The sequence below is a fragment of the Pseudorca crassidens genome, chromosome 13 (assembly GCF_039906515.1).
Source record: "Pseudorca crassidens isolate mPseCra1 chromosome 13, mPseCra1.hap1, whole genome shotgun sequence".
NCBI classification, from domain to species: domain Eukaryota; kingdom Metazoa; phylum Chordata; class Mammalia; order Artiodactyla; family Delphinidae; genus Pseudorca; species Pseudorca crassidens.
Window position 1 is genome coordinate 30,735,380 of NC_090308.1, and position 14,066 is coordinate 30,749,445.

The 14,066-nt window shown below is 36.4% G+C and overlaps 1 protein-coding gene across 4 annotated transcripts in view; it reads left to right on the top strand.

Annotated features, from left to right (window-relative positions):
• Positions 1-14,066, top strand: part of MED23 (mediator complex subunit 23) — a 42,843-nt gene that overhangs the window by 19,988 nt on the left and 8,789 nt on the right. For 3 of the 4 annotated variants that reach the window (XR_010933684.1, XM_067702075.1, XM_067702076.1), the window contains 11 exons: positions 208-351; positions 1,998-2,143; positions 3,102-3,347; positions 4,980-5,122; positions 6,267-6,441; positions 7,093-7,256; positions 9,758-9,882; positions 10,926-11,131; positions 11,220-11,400; positions 12,356-12,526; positions 12,966-13,182. Coding sequence is in view for 3 of the 4 variants with exons in the window: in XM_067702075.1 (XP_067558176.1) it covers positions 208-351; positions 1,998-2,143; positions 3,102-3,347; positions 4,980-5,122; positions 6,267-6,441; positions 7,093-7,256; positions 9,758-9,882; positions 10,926-11,131; positions 11,220-11,400; positions 12,356-12,526; positions 12,966-13,182 (1,918 nt within the window). In the remaining variant the exon portion in view is untranslated. The remainder of the gene's footprint in view (positions 1-207; positions 352-1,997; positions 2,144-3,101; positions 3,348-4,979; positions 5,123-6,266; positions 6,442-7,092; positions 7,257-9,757; positions 9,883-10,925; positions 11,132-11,219; positions 11,401-12,355; positions 12,527-12,965; positions 13,183-14,066) is intronic. The other variant, XM_067702077.1, reaches the window with a different exon arrangement.

Sequence of the window (14,066 nt, forward strand, 5' to 3'; positions counted from 1 at the left end):
ATATGTATATGTATAACTGATTCACTTGGTTATAAAGCAGAAACTAACACACCATTGTAAAGCAATTATACTCCAATAAAGATGTTTAAAAAAAAAGATGCTAACTTTCTGAGAACAAGGTTTCTCTCTCTTTCTTTTTTCTTTAAACTTTACTGTATCTGTTTCTTTAACTGGCTGTGTAGATTTGTATTTAAACATTTTTTACAGTTAGCAGGGCGAGGACTGATTAAAGGCAGAGATCATCTGATGTGGGTTCTCTTGCAATTCATTTCTGGAAGTATTCAGAAAAATGCACTAGCTGATTTTCTCCCTGTCATGAAGCTCTTTGACCTTCTGTACCCAGAAAAAGAAGTAAGTTTTACTAAATAGTTAACAATGTGATTAGAATTATGTCTAATTTATGTTTAAGGATTTTAGTGTGATTTTGTGAAAAGAGCACTGGACTTGAAAGCTGGAAACACGGTTCTTTTCCCAGTTTTTGTGATTGCTGTGATCATGGGATAGACATTCGGTTTTTCTTGACATTAGTTTACTCCTGTATAAAGTGACGAAATTGAACTAGATTATTTTTGAAGTTTATCTTAAATCACAGTTGAACATCTAGTATGACAAGCTCTTTCTCTACCTTCTAAACAGGGTTACAATTTTTAAAAGCATGAAACTGTTTTAATCTATACACAGTTGAATGACGACATAATATCAGTATCTGTTAATATGGTTTTTTTGGTTGTTTGCCAATTGAGTGTGTCACACTAGTGTTTTATTATATAAGGTATTTGAGTAAAATATGGTATATATTGATGATTGTCATTTTTTAGAAACATTTTATTATGGAAATTTTTAAATGCACAAAAAAATGTAGAGTAAATAGAAAAAGACACTCCTGTCCCATCACCAAGAATTTTTTTTTTTTTTTTGGCTGCGTTGGGTCTTCATTGCTGTGTGTGGACTTCTTATTGCAGTGGCTTCTCTTTGCTGCAGAGCACAGGCTCTAGGTGCACAGGCTTCAGTAGTTGCAGCACGCGAGCTTATTTGCTCTGCAGCATGTGGGATCTTCCCAGACCAGGGATCGAACCCGTGTCCTCTGCAATGGCAGGTGGATTCTTAACCACTGTGCCACCAGGGAAGTCCAAGAAATATTCTTATTTCATCTTCTTTCCTCATCTTTTTGATTAATGCCGATGATTTTAAAGCAAATTCCAGACATCCGTGTCATTTCACCCATCAATAAACAATATGTTTTATGTTACTCATTTAGATTGCATGTCTCTTATATGTTCTTGGAAAGCATATATGTGACTTTTAGAAACTCTGTATTCATATTTATCACACTCAGTAAGATAATGATGTGATTAATTTTTTTCATAATGATGTGTTTAATTTTTAAAGAATAAAACTTTTTTTAATAAATTTATTTGATTATTTATTTTCGGCTTCATTGGGTCTTCATTGCTGCACGCGGGCTTTCTCTAGTTGCGGCGAGCGGGGGCTCCACTTCGTTGCAGTGCGCAGGCTTCTCGTTGCGGTGGCTTCTCTTGCTGTGGAGCACGGGCTCTAGGCGTGCGGGCTTCAGTAGTTGTGGCTCGCGGTCTCTAGAGTGCAGGCTCAGTAGTTGTGGCACACGGGCTTAGTTGCTCCGTGGCATGTGGGTTCTTGCTGGACCAGGGCTCGAACCCGGGTCTCCTGCACTGGCAGGCAGATTCTTAACCACTGTGCCACCAGGGGAGTCCAAGAATAAAAATTTAATGATTATGAATGCTTTGTGGCAGTAGGAAAAGCTTGACTAAGCACCTGTGGATTTCAGTTATTTTCTTGGCAAGTAAAAACAATCTTGTAGTAGTTTCAATATTTGATAGCTGTTAGATCTTCTGATTTGTGTTATTGAACAGTCAAAGGACAGTTGGAGCTAAATTATGAGATACAGCAGAAATGGATTACTAAAATATATATAATTAGTTAATTCTACTCTTTCTTATATTTAAATTGTTCTTTTCTAGTTTATCCCAGTTCCTGACATTAACAAACCCCAGTCAACTCATGCCTTTGCAATGACCTGCATTTGGATTCACCTCAATAGAAAAGCCCAAAATGACAACTCCAAGCTACAGATTCCAATACCTCATTCCCTAAAGCTTCACCATGAGTAAGTTGTTTGTAACTTGACAGTTCATTTCTTTTAATTTAATAAATAGTGGGTTGTAGACTAATATTGGTCTCAGTATTTATGTGAAGTATGGAAATCTTCCCACATCCACTAGAGGTAAGGGTAAATATTTAATGTGTACGTTATAACTAAGGGAACCTGATCAGTTGCAGCAGAAAGCAACTAGAAGATTAACCAAGCCTGTTTATATGTATGTGGAGATATATATTTATATATATTTTTTTTAATTTTCAGGTCTACGCTTTTACATGTTTTACCTTAGTTAAAATACTTAATTTCCAAAACTATGTGAAAATGTTTCAAAATTGTTTAAGTACTTGGAACTTGAGCATGATCTGACTGGGATATCTTTCACTCCCTGGGCTGCCAGGATTGCTTGAGCTGATCTGGCTGGCATGCTCCCTTACATCATTTCCAAAGCTGCGATTACTCAAAGAAGATGCCCTCTTTTAGATAGGACTGGGCTTCCGTCAAGGGTGTTAGGAATAGCTGAACTTCTGAAAAGGACTGTCAGGTCTCTTCATAGGAGACTGTAGGGTAGTCAGACTTCACATTTCGTTTGGCTTTCATTTTATGAGGTAACCCTTAACCATTTTTTCTTAGTGACATCTGTAATGAAGGTATATTATTGTACTTAAGCAAATAGATAAGTAGAAGACTAGTTCATGAATCTGTGAGTTATTTCTTCATTATCTGAATCTTTGTACAGTATATATAGTACATACTTAACAACCATTCAGTGTTCACTTATCATTACATTCTTTCTGAAATGCTTCTCAGTCTTTTATATGTGTTAACACTATGTTTTGGGCAGAAACTATAATACCTATAGAAATAAATATATAGTTGCATGAAATTAAACTTTTTTAGAAATGCAAATTACCTTTCTAGAAATTATTTGCATTTTTTTTCTGTTGAATGGAACTTGAAATTTTAGGTTCCTACAGCAGAGTCTTAGAAATAAAAGTTTACAGATGAATGACTATAAGATCGCCCTGCTGTGTAATGCATACTCTACAAATTCAGAATGTTTTACATTACCCATGGGAGCTCTGGTAGAAACTATTTATGGAAATGGAATTATGAGGATACCTCTTCCTGGAACGAGCTGTTTGGCTTCAGGATCTATTACTCCCTTACCAATGAACCTCCTGGATTCACTGACAGTTCATGCCAAAATGAGGTATGTTCTTTCTTATTTATTTCGTCCTATGCCAGGGAATTGATATCAGCGCAGCAAAGACTTGATTTCATGATTATGTGTGTATATTTTATGGCCAGGTATATTTTTAAAAACCTTTAGGTTTATTTTATTACAAAAATGTTATTGTTTATTATAGGAATTCTAGAATATACAAATAAACCCAAAGAAAATGAAAATAATTGCTATAATCCCTCCATAAGAAATAAGCATTGTAAAATTATATTTATATATATGTTTTGAGTCTTTTTTCTATGTATAAATATATGAATTTATAGGGGGTATTTTTGTTTTTTCAAAATGTGTTCTTAACTACAGTACTATTTTATAACCACCTTTTTCTCACATAATCTATTACACACCTGTTTTTTGGTTTTTTTTAATTAAACATGTTTTTAGATCTAGTGCTCTTCAGGAACATGTTTTAATTGCTACAAAGAAGTCTTTTGTGTGTCTATGTATGATTCTTTAGTCAGTTCCACATAGTTGGATACTGAGATTGCAGTGTCTCAGTGTTATAAAGATGGCTATGAAGATTATCTTTCTGGCTGTCTTTGCACCTTTCTGGCTGTCTTTGCACCTTTCTGGCTGTCTTTGCACCTATCCATAATTCCATTTTTATCAAATAATTTGCTGGAAGTAGAATTGCTGAGTCCAGGGATGCAAAAACTGTAATATCTTTCCTATGTTGACTGTACATAAGAGTGCTTTTAGAATTGACATTTATGGTTTCTAAAAGACAGAAAGGGCTGTGTTGGGTGTGATTCTAGAACCTCAAGTGCCCATAGGAGCCAAGCTGATAATGTAAGTGAGTGACACCTGCCTGGGGCTGCGTGAAGGCGAGTCAGGTAATAGTGTGCACGGAAGCCTGCGTGTATAGAGGGGTTGAGGCTGACTGGAGCGGGAGGGGCTCAACTTAATGGTGCTGCCACTTGTGCTAATTTCTGCAATGTAAGAATGAACATTAGTGTATCTAGTTCTTGTTTTTTTTGGAAAGGGCTTTTATTTCTAGACTCTCAACCATTAAGTGTTGGCTCAAACTTCAAACACTGCCTAGGTCAAAGAGAATGTATGTGTGGACCTCCAGGTGGGGGGTCATTGATTCTAGAAAAAACATGCTCTTTTTCAAATGGTTAACATTGTGCTAGAATTATACAAGCGCTTTACTGGCATATGTGACAAAATTGAGGAAAGTCCCTTTAGTACCTAATATTTGGGTCTTACCAGTGATTTGTTAAGTAATTCTGTAACAAAAGTTAATTTCTTAAATGGCTTTAGTTACATATTTGAAAAAGAAACAGCCTAAAACCATTCGAGCATGTACCCAAATTTTGAGTTGGGTACATGAGTTGTACCCAAATTTTGCTTTTCTGTGAGCAGAGAGATCCTGAGGCACATTGAAAGCAGTGTGGAAACCAGAATTAGTCTCAGGTTGTACAGTGCATCACTACCATGTGTCCTGTACAACCTAAATGATTAAAACAGAGCTGATTCATTTCATATATTTAAGTTCAGATTTATACCAAGTTCTCAATAAGTAGAATAATTCCTGTGTTTATGTCAAAAGTAATGAATTTTTATTTTCTTTTATTTTAATATGTTGTTTCTCCTCAGCCTTATCCACAGCATTGCTACCAGAGTGATAAAACTTGCTCATGCAAAGTCCAGTGTGGCCTTGGCTCCAGCCCTAGTGGAAACGTACAGCCGTTTATTGGTCTATATGGAAATAGAGTCTTTGGGCATCAAAGGATTTATCAGTAAGACAGGACTTTCTGGTGTTTTTAACCATTAACGCTTCCATTCATTCAACGTATACTTTTCTAGTTGCTAGGGATATAGCAGTGTACAGAAATCACTGCCATCGTAGAGATTACCTGCTAAATGAGGAAGACAGACAAAAAATGTAAATAATCGAAATATGGAATATGTCAGGTGATGAACCTTACAGAGAAAAATAAAACAAAAAAGAGGGATAGACCCTCACAGAGGGTCAAGGGAGTGGGATGCATGCTTTAAAGTAAAGTTATGGTTAAGAAAGGGGGGGCGTGTAATTGTGCTAGGTGCTTGGGATGCAGTGAGCAGGACAGACATGATGCCTGTACTCATATAAAAACCAGCGGTCCCATTTGCCTCTCTTTCTGGTTTGCCCGGGGCAGCAATGAGTACCAAGTCTGACTGGCAATAGGCAGGGGGTGTTCCTGCATTGCAGAAGACATTGTACGACGTCTGTTGGTTGTTATGCAGTTCTAAATAATAGATATTTTCTAATATGGAAGTGTTTTTCTGATTTGAGGTAATTTTAACTTTTTATTAATACAGTATCATTTTAACCATGGTTACTCTTTTTTCCAGATAATTGAAAGTCAAATTAAACTTTATTAGCAGGGAGGAGGGGGTGTGATGCAATTTGTGTATTAGAAAGTGATCCTCATGCTTCAAAAGGTTGGGAACAGTAACGTTATGAAAGTAATTTAAAAGATAACTAAATAAAAATAAAGAAGTGAGGAAGGTTAGAGTAATTTTTTTCCATATCGTCGCTCTTATTTTACCTTTCCAGATGAACTTGAGTATCATTTGTCAAATTCCAGAAAAAAAAAAGCAAAGTTGGTATTGTTGGGTTGGCCAGAAAGTTCGTTTTGTAACAGAAAAACTCGAACGAACTTTTTGGCCAACCCAAAAATTAGGATCTGGATTTTCTTCCTTAAAATTAAAGTACAAATTATGGAGAAGATTTGGAAAATATATGAGTATATATGTGTGCATGTGTATCTGTATGTTTGTATGTGTGTGTGTTCATGATCAGAGTCTTTGCATAGATTTTATTCAGTGTGACTTTTCTTCAGGTATCTTTTAATACATAGCTGTTACTGATTGGTGCCTTAAACTGTCTTGTTCCTCAAGGTCAGCTTTTGCCAACTGTTTTCAAGTCTCATGCCTGGGGGATCTTGCACACGCTTCTTGAGATGTTCAGCTACCGGATGCACCACATTCAGCCTCATTACAGAGTTCAGCTCCTGAGTCATCTTCATACTTTGGCTGCAGTTGCACAAACCAACCAGAACCAGCTCCATCTCTGGTGAGCTCATTGGAGACTGTCTTTGCTTGGATTTATTAGAAACTTTGTTGGAGATGGGGAACTTAATCCATTACCTCACAGTATTTTTATTCACTGTCATAAAACTCCAGGGCTTCTGGAGTGTTTTATTTCCAGTATAGAAGAAGTAGAGTCCAGTGTTTTTAAATAGAAACCTAGTAAGATAGTTGAATTATTGCCTAGGGATCTTCGGACTGAGAACAAGTACTTCCAAGACCTTTGACATTGTATTCTAACTTAGCCCTTTAGAATACTGGATTCAAATATACTTCAGATTATGGTTAAAGTATCACATCATTTTGATTTTCTCTAAGTGAAAATACATTTCAAATTTTAAAGGATGTACTTTTTGAAATGCTGTGCATCCGGGTGAAATTTTTTAGTCCTGCAGGCTACAAGCTATCTTTTGCTGTAAAATTTGGCACGTCGGGCTTTTAAAACAAATTAAGCAAAGCTCATTCCCACACAAAAGACGAGTTCATTTGTCTGTTTGTTTTTAACCAAAGAAGGGAAATTTATAGTTTGCATGTTTTCCCGTTGTGATTAACGTAGAATTAGATTTAATTCTGTAGTTCTGAGATGTTATCTGTAGCTTAATCTTTTAATGATTGTTTTTGTTCTCCCACTTTTCAGTGTTGAGAGCACTGCACTCAGGCTTATAACAGCATTAGGTAGCTCGGAGGTACAGCCACAGTTTACACGCTTCCTTAGCGATCCCAAAACGGTGCTTTCAGCGGAATCTGAAGAACTGAACCGCGCCTTGATATTGACCTTAGCTAGAGCAACTCACGTAACAGGTACAGTGAATATGCAGCCACTACCAACAGACACAGATGAGTCAGAGTGTGCTGTGTCCCTCCTGACTACTAAGGGGCAGGGGGGAGGGTAACCTACTGAAAAGATTCTTCTCACTTGTTTCCAAAAAACCAGTTGTTGTTTTGATATCTTCACCATTTCAGTAATTAATGTAAATTCTTCTCTGTGTACTACCATTTTAACTAGGTTGAACATCAGTTTTTGGTCATCTAACATCATTTTAAAGTCATGGTTCCTGAGCTTTTTGGTCTCAGGACCACTTTATACTCTTAAAAAATAATAATAATAATTGAAATTCCCAAAGATTTTCTGTTATATGGATTACATATATGATATTTACTTTGTCAGATATTAAAGTAGGAGTTTTTTAAATATTTGATTTATTTTAAAATAACAGTAATAAACCTATTGCATGTTAACATACATGATATAATTTTTATGAAAAATAAACCCTGTTGTCTCCAAAACAAAACTTTAGTGAGAAGTACCATTGTTTTACATGTTTTGCATCTTTCTTTTTTTTTTATAGAGCTGCTTTTATTTATTTGTTTGTTTGTTTATTTTTGGCTGCATTGGGTCTTTGTTGCTGTGTGCGGGCTTTCTCTAGTTGTGGTGAGCAGGGGCTACTCTTCGTTGCAGTGCACGGCCCTCATTGCGGTGGCTTCCCGTTGCGGAGCAGACTCCAGGCGCACTGGGCTTCAGTAGTTGTGGCATGTGGGCTCAGTAGTTGTGGCTCGTGGGTTCTAGAGCACAGGCTCAGTAGTTGTGGCACACGGGCTTAGTTGCTCTGTGGCATGTGGGATCCTTCCAGACCAGGGCTCAAACCCGTGTCCCCTGCATTGGCAGGCAGATGCTTAACCAGTGTGCCACCAGGGAAGCCCTTTGCATCTTTCTTTAATGTCTGATGTAAAGGAACATTGCTGGATTCTTTTATTTGCTTCTACATCTCATCTATTGCAAGTGTTATTTTAGTAGAAGTAAGTAAAAAGGAAATGGCCTCACACAGGTAGGAGATGGAAAGGGGAAGAGTATTTTAATAGCATTTTCAGCTAATTATGAATATTGTTTGATGTCACACAAAATTGAAAAATTGATAGTTTCTTAAATGGAATACAAAGTCCTATCAGTGAACTCTTCGTACTCTGTTACCTTATAACCCACTGGTCTATTTTGTACATTTAATGGATTTTGTGTTCATGCATATTTTGTAAATTCATGAATTGTTTTTTTAGAAAACATTGGTTTGCTGAGTTCTGTAGATAGAGCTTGTAAATGTTGACACATTTCATTATGTAGTATAAGAAAATTACATTTTTGAATCTCACTACAGATTTCATTAGAAAAATTCTTTAAGTTTTGGAAAACTATTAGGCTTGTGGTAGTGTATATAAGTTTTCCAAAATTCTAATTTTCACTTGAAAGGTCAAATTTTATCATTGGTAAAAGATGCAGTCATTTGTTCTTCTTGAAGTGACAGACTCCCTTTGTTAATTTTCAAGAAAATGTCTGCCTAATGCCCAAATCCAGAAAACTATATGTTCTTTCAAGTAAAATTGGAATTCCATTGAAAAAAAGAACTAATTTGACCCAGTACTCAATCGCACAAGTATTTTTCCTCAAGATACCCATCATACTTTGGTGTGTAGGTGGAACACCTTATGCGTACTTCCATTTTATCACACACAATATTACAAATAGATGTACTTAAGGGCTGAGATACAATCTTTTTTACTACTTTATCAAGGATATTCTTAAGTGAAACGGCACTTTTTTTTTCCTGCTAAGAGTGTTTTGTGGTGAAGATTACAGTGGCTGTTAGTATTGTTTGGTGCCACTGTTTGATTTGTTCTGAGGGCCAGCAGTGTTACCCACCATTGCTTTTGTGCCATCGGTGCACATTTCAACACAGTAAAATGGCCAATGATATCTTAGTATTATTATTATTTCAATAGCATTGACCTCATCGAATCCTTGAAAGGATACTGGGGACCCACAGAGTCTACAGACCACACTTCGAGAATGGCTATTTTAAAGAAATAGTTATTGAATTTAGCAACCTCAAATACCTTTGTGTAAACTGTCTTATTTTACATAAATAAACCTCTTTGGTTTAGAGAGTTATAGTCTATAGCTGTTTCAACCACCAGAAAAGATATGTGGTACTTTATTAATTCTATTTCCTTGGCTCAGTAAAGTGCTAATACCTCATTGTCAGAGTGAACTAAATGAGCAGTCGTGATGGGCCTGTACCAGTCTTTTATCAGTGGTGCTCTGTAATTAAAAAAAAAAAAAGATACCAAATGTCTTTTGTCTTCTTTTCACTAGTTATGTTCACATTTACCGATGTGATTACTAGTTAAGTAGTGAATGCACTGCAGTGAAATTCTCTGAGTGTACATACTTGTGAATTTTCTGTGAAATCCTTTATGAATTGTGGCCATGATCTTTTATATCTGGGTTACATTTGTTTGCTTGTGTTTAGATTTTTTTACAGGCTCTGATTCAATTCAGGGAACTTGGTGTAAAGACATCCTTCAGACCATCATGAGTTTTACTCCTCATAATTGGGCTTCACACACCCTTAGTTGTTTTCCAGGCCCACTGCAGGTAATTTCATCTTGAATTATATATTGAGTCTACAGTATATGAAATCATTCTTCCCATTTACTGTGTTATTCTAGAGAGTTTTGATGATACCCAGAGAAAATTAGCTTTTATTTCTTTTTTTTGTAAATCCTTGCTATTACTTCCAAAATCTCTTGAGTTTTTTCCTTGTCTTATTATAGGACTGGATATGTTTCTAAAAATTTAATTGTTATGGCTTCATCTTACTAGTGAACAGTTTTAGAATCTTGTGAGATTTAACACATTAACTGAAAAATTCTCATAGAACAGCAATGGGGAGAAATACAGTGTAATGGAGCTTCACAGAATACACATCATGTACACTTGACTGATTTTTTAAAATCACACAAAGAGAAAACTATAAACTTGGCTTTTATAATATGGAGAAAGGAAAACCTCATCTGTCTTCCACTTCGCAGAGAAAATTTTAGGCATAATGAACATCTGTTTTCTGTAACTTTTAATAGGGCTGGAACAGTAGGTCTTTTCAAACTTATCAGAATCACCTGGAGGGCTTGTTTAGCTAAAGATTGCTGGACCCCAGCTGCGGAGCTCCTGATTCAGTAGGTCTGGGATAAGGCCTGAGAATTTGCGTTTCTTACAGGTCCCAGGTAACACTGATACGGATGGTCTGGGGACCATACTCTGAGAATCACTCGGCTAGTGTAATGGATTTTCCTTATAGATATACTAAGATATGTAACCAAAGAGTACTTAAATTTCTTTTTCTTTTCCTTTTTTTTTCCCAAAGATGAGCAGAAGTATCAACAGATGATTGAAGAAAGTTTGAAATTCAGGCTTGCTTGGAATTTCTGTTTAGAAAATCTAGGAAAGAAATCTTACAGATAATCCAATCAAGCCTTTGTATTTTCCCAGTATAGAAATTCAGGCCTTGATTACTGAGCTGCTTGAGGTGACCTGGAATTTATTAGTGTTAGAGTCAAGCCTGGAGCTGGTTTCTTGACTCTGTAGCCATAGCCCTTTTTACTACAACCATTGAAATAAACTTCTGTTCTTCCTTGTAGGCATTCTTTAAACAAAATAATGTACCTCAGGAAAGCCGTTTTAATCTGAAAAAAAACGTGGAGGAGGAGTATAGGAAGTGGAAGTCAATGACGAATGAAAATGACATCATTACCCACTTTTCTGCACAACGCTCTCCTCCTCTCTTCCTTTGTCTTCTCTGGAAAATGCTCCTGGAAACAGATCATATTAATCAGATTGGCTATAGGTAAGCCAGAAACCTAGATCTGCATTCCATTTGGCAATCCATTATACCCTACAGCAATGCAATTTATTTTTTACTCTCTGCTTTCCAGAGTGTTAGAGAGAATTGGAGCTAGGGCCTTGGTAGTCCATGTGAGAACATTTGCAGATTTCCTGGTATATGAGTTCTCTACATCAGCTGGGGGTCAGCAACTCAACAAATGCATTGAAATTCTCAATGACATGGTATGGAAGTACAACATTGTTACATTGGACAGATTAATTCTCTGCCTGGTAAGAATACATTTACTTAAGAACAGATTTCTAAGCAGTCCCATTCTCTTTTGGATCGATGTGTATGGCTAATGGATCTTGTGCTGATCTGTTCTGTGTTGTTTCTAAGGATTTAATAAATTTATACTGTAAAACAAGTATTGCTATCAATTCCCTAAGGAACTAGAGATTCCCCAATTTCTTCATTCATTCAGTAAGCATGTACTGAATATCTACTGTGTCGTATGCACAGAAGGTATAGAAGTAAATAAGACAGATGTGGTCCTGGCCTTGTAATGCCCTGAGTTGATTCTCAAAGGCTCCTACTAGAGGCAGGAAGTAGTAAAAGGTCACTGAATCTTTTTTCAGTACTTATAACCATTTCTGTACACTTTGGTAGCCATAGTCATAACTGAGTGTTTCTTATAGCCACCCAGTGTTCCCCAAGCAGTTTTTTCTCCTGATTTTGATGTCTATTTCAGGCCAAATTTTAAGAAAAATCACTGAACCAGGCTGGACAATGCTACATTTTTTTTTAATACTATAGTGGTGATATTTAGGGAGCTTAAGTGGTTAACATTTACCTCTTAGCTGTAGAGCATAGATATAAAGATGGTTATAGTCTAGTAAGGGACATAAGGTAAGTTTATAAATCAGTAAAATAAAAGGATAAGTTAGAGGTGTAGGGAAAATATTGCCAGACAACAATGAGAGATTACATCTACCTAGGTGGTGGATCTTAAAAGGTAGGTTAAATTTCAAAAAATAAAGATGGACATTCTAGGTGAGAGCCAAAAATAGGCAAGAAAGGGTCAGATATGTTGGAGGAATGCTGAACAGTTGTTTTGGGGTAGACTAGACATACAATGAAATTCTAATAATCGTGAGTTTTACTGTTTTCAAATTTAGACTCTTTAGAGCCATGCTTTCGCACAGGTTGGGCATTTTCATTTAATTTTTCTGTTCTTCTCCAAAGGCCATGCGTAGTCATGAAGGGAATGAAGCCCAGGTTTGTTATTTCATAATTCAGTTGCTGTTGCTCAAACCAAATGATTTTAGAAATCGAGTAAGTGACTTTGTGAAGGAAAATTCCCCAGAACACTGGCTACAGAATGACTGGCACACCAAGCACATGAATTATCACAAGGTACTAATTAAAATTAGTGCTTCAGTTAATCCCTTTTAAGGCCAAACTTTAGGTATTTGGCTAATTGACTTGGCTGTTTTCTCTGCAGCTCTGCTCTTTTCTCTCTGGTCTGTATAGAAGTGAATTAGCTCCCTAAACTTTCTCAAGGTTCTAGAGTATCTCTAATGTTAAGAATAAATTGAAACTACAGTTTTAGTAGACATGGGTACTTACAATACAAAATGAAAAGCGTTATTACCAATCCTTTCATATGTAAATCTCTTTTGGTATATCTTTGGGATAATAGAGATTTTTGGTGAGTAAAGGACTCTAGATTTCATTGCATTGCAGGAACAAACACAGTTTCATACTCTTCGAAAAATGACAGGTTTATTTAGCTCCTTTTTTAAGAAAATTACAAAAGATCCCATAAACATTTACCATTTCCTCACTTCCACAGAAATACCCGGAGAAGCTCTATTTTGAGGGCCTGGCAGAGCAGGTCGATCCTCCTGTGCCGATCCAGTCTCCGTATCTACCCATCTATTTTGGAAATGTGTGTCTCCGTTTCCTCCCAGTATTTGATATAGTAATCCACAGATTTTTAGAGCTGCTCCCAGTATCCAAGTCATTGGAGACTCTACTAGATCACCTGGGAGGCTTATATAAATTTCATGGTGAGCTTTTTCAAATTTTAATTCCATCTAATAGCTCTGTAGACAAAACTAAGCTGGGCATGACCATTTGGGTAATAGTAGTTCTAAAGGTTTTATTTTAATAATTTTTAATAAAAATGTTTTTGAGGGGCAGTGCTATGTGATGATGCCATGAAGTATAAAATAGAAAACATAAAAATATCAATAGTTAAATCATAGCCAAAAAAAAAGTAATTTACTAGAGATCCCTTATTTTATATATTGTGTGATTAATTACCAAATCAGTATAGGAGGGAAGTATGAGTTCAGAACAGACTAATGTTACTATGAGCTAAACAGATCTTGGCAGGCTTCTTGGATGGTTAGTGTTTGAACTATGATGTATGTGATTTGTATAAAGAGAAAGGAGAAGAGAGCATGATAAGCAGAAAGAATCCTTTGGAAAAATCATGGAGGTGTTAAAAAACAAGGCATTTTGAAAACAGTGGGCTAAATTGTACCTGGTGGTAGATCACCGTAAATGCCAGGCTGAGAAGTTAGGATTTTATAACCTGCAGATATTCAAGAGGTAACTAGAAGTTACTGAGTAAAGTCATGGTGTGGAAAGCATTCTTTTAGAAAGGTAGGTCCAGTTCTAGCCGCAGCATGTCTTGGAAGGAGGAAGCCATTTCAAAGACTTATGTCAAGACGTTCAGGTGTATGATTAGCATCTAAACAAGTATGGTGGCATTGAAAATGAGAAAGAAGGGACAGATAGTCAAGGAAGTAGGAATTGGGCTTGATTGACCAGTTATGGGGAAAATATCAAAAGAAAGAAATCGAGGACAACTCTAAAGCTTTGAGCCTGGTAACTGGAGCATGGTGAGGTCAGTGACAGAGCACAGAAGTCCTGGAGCAGCCACTGT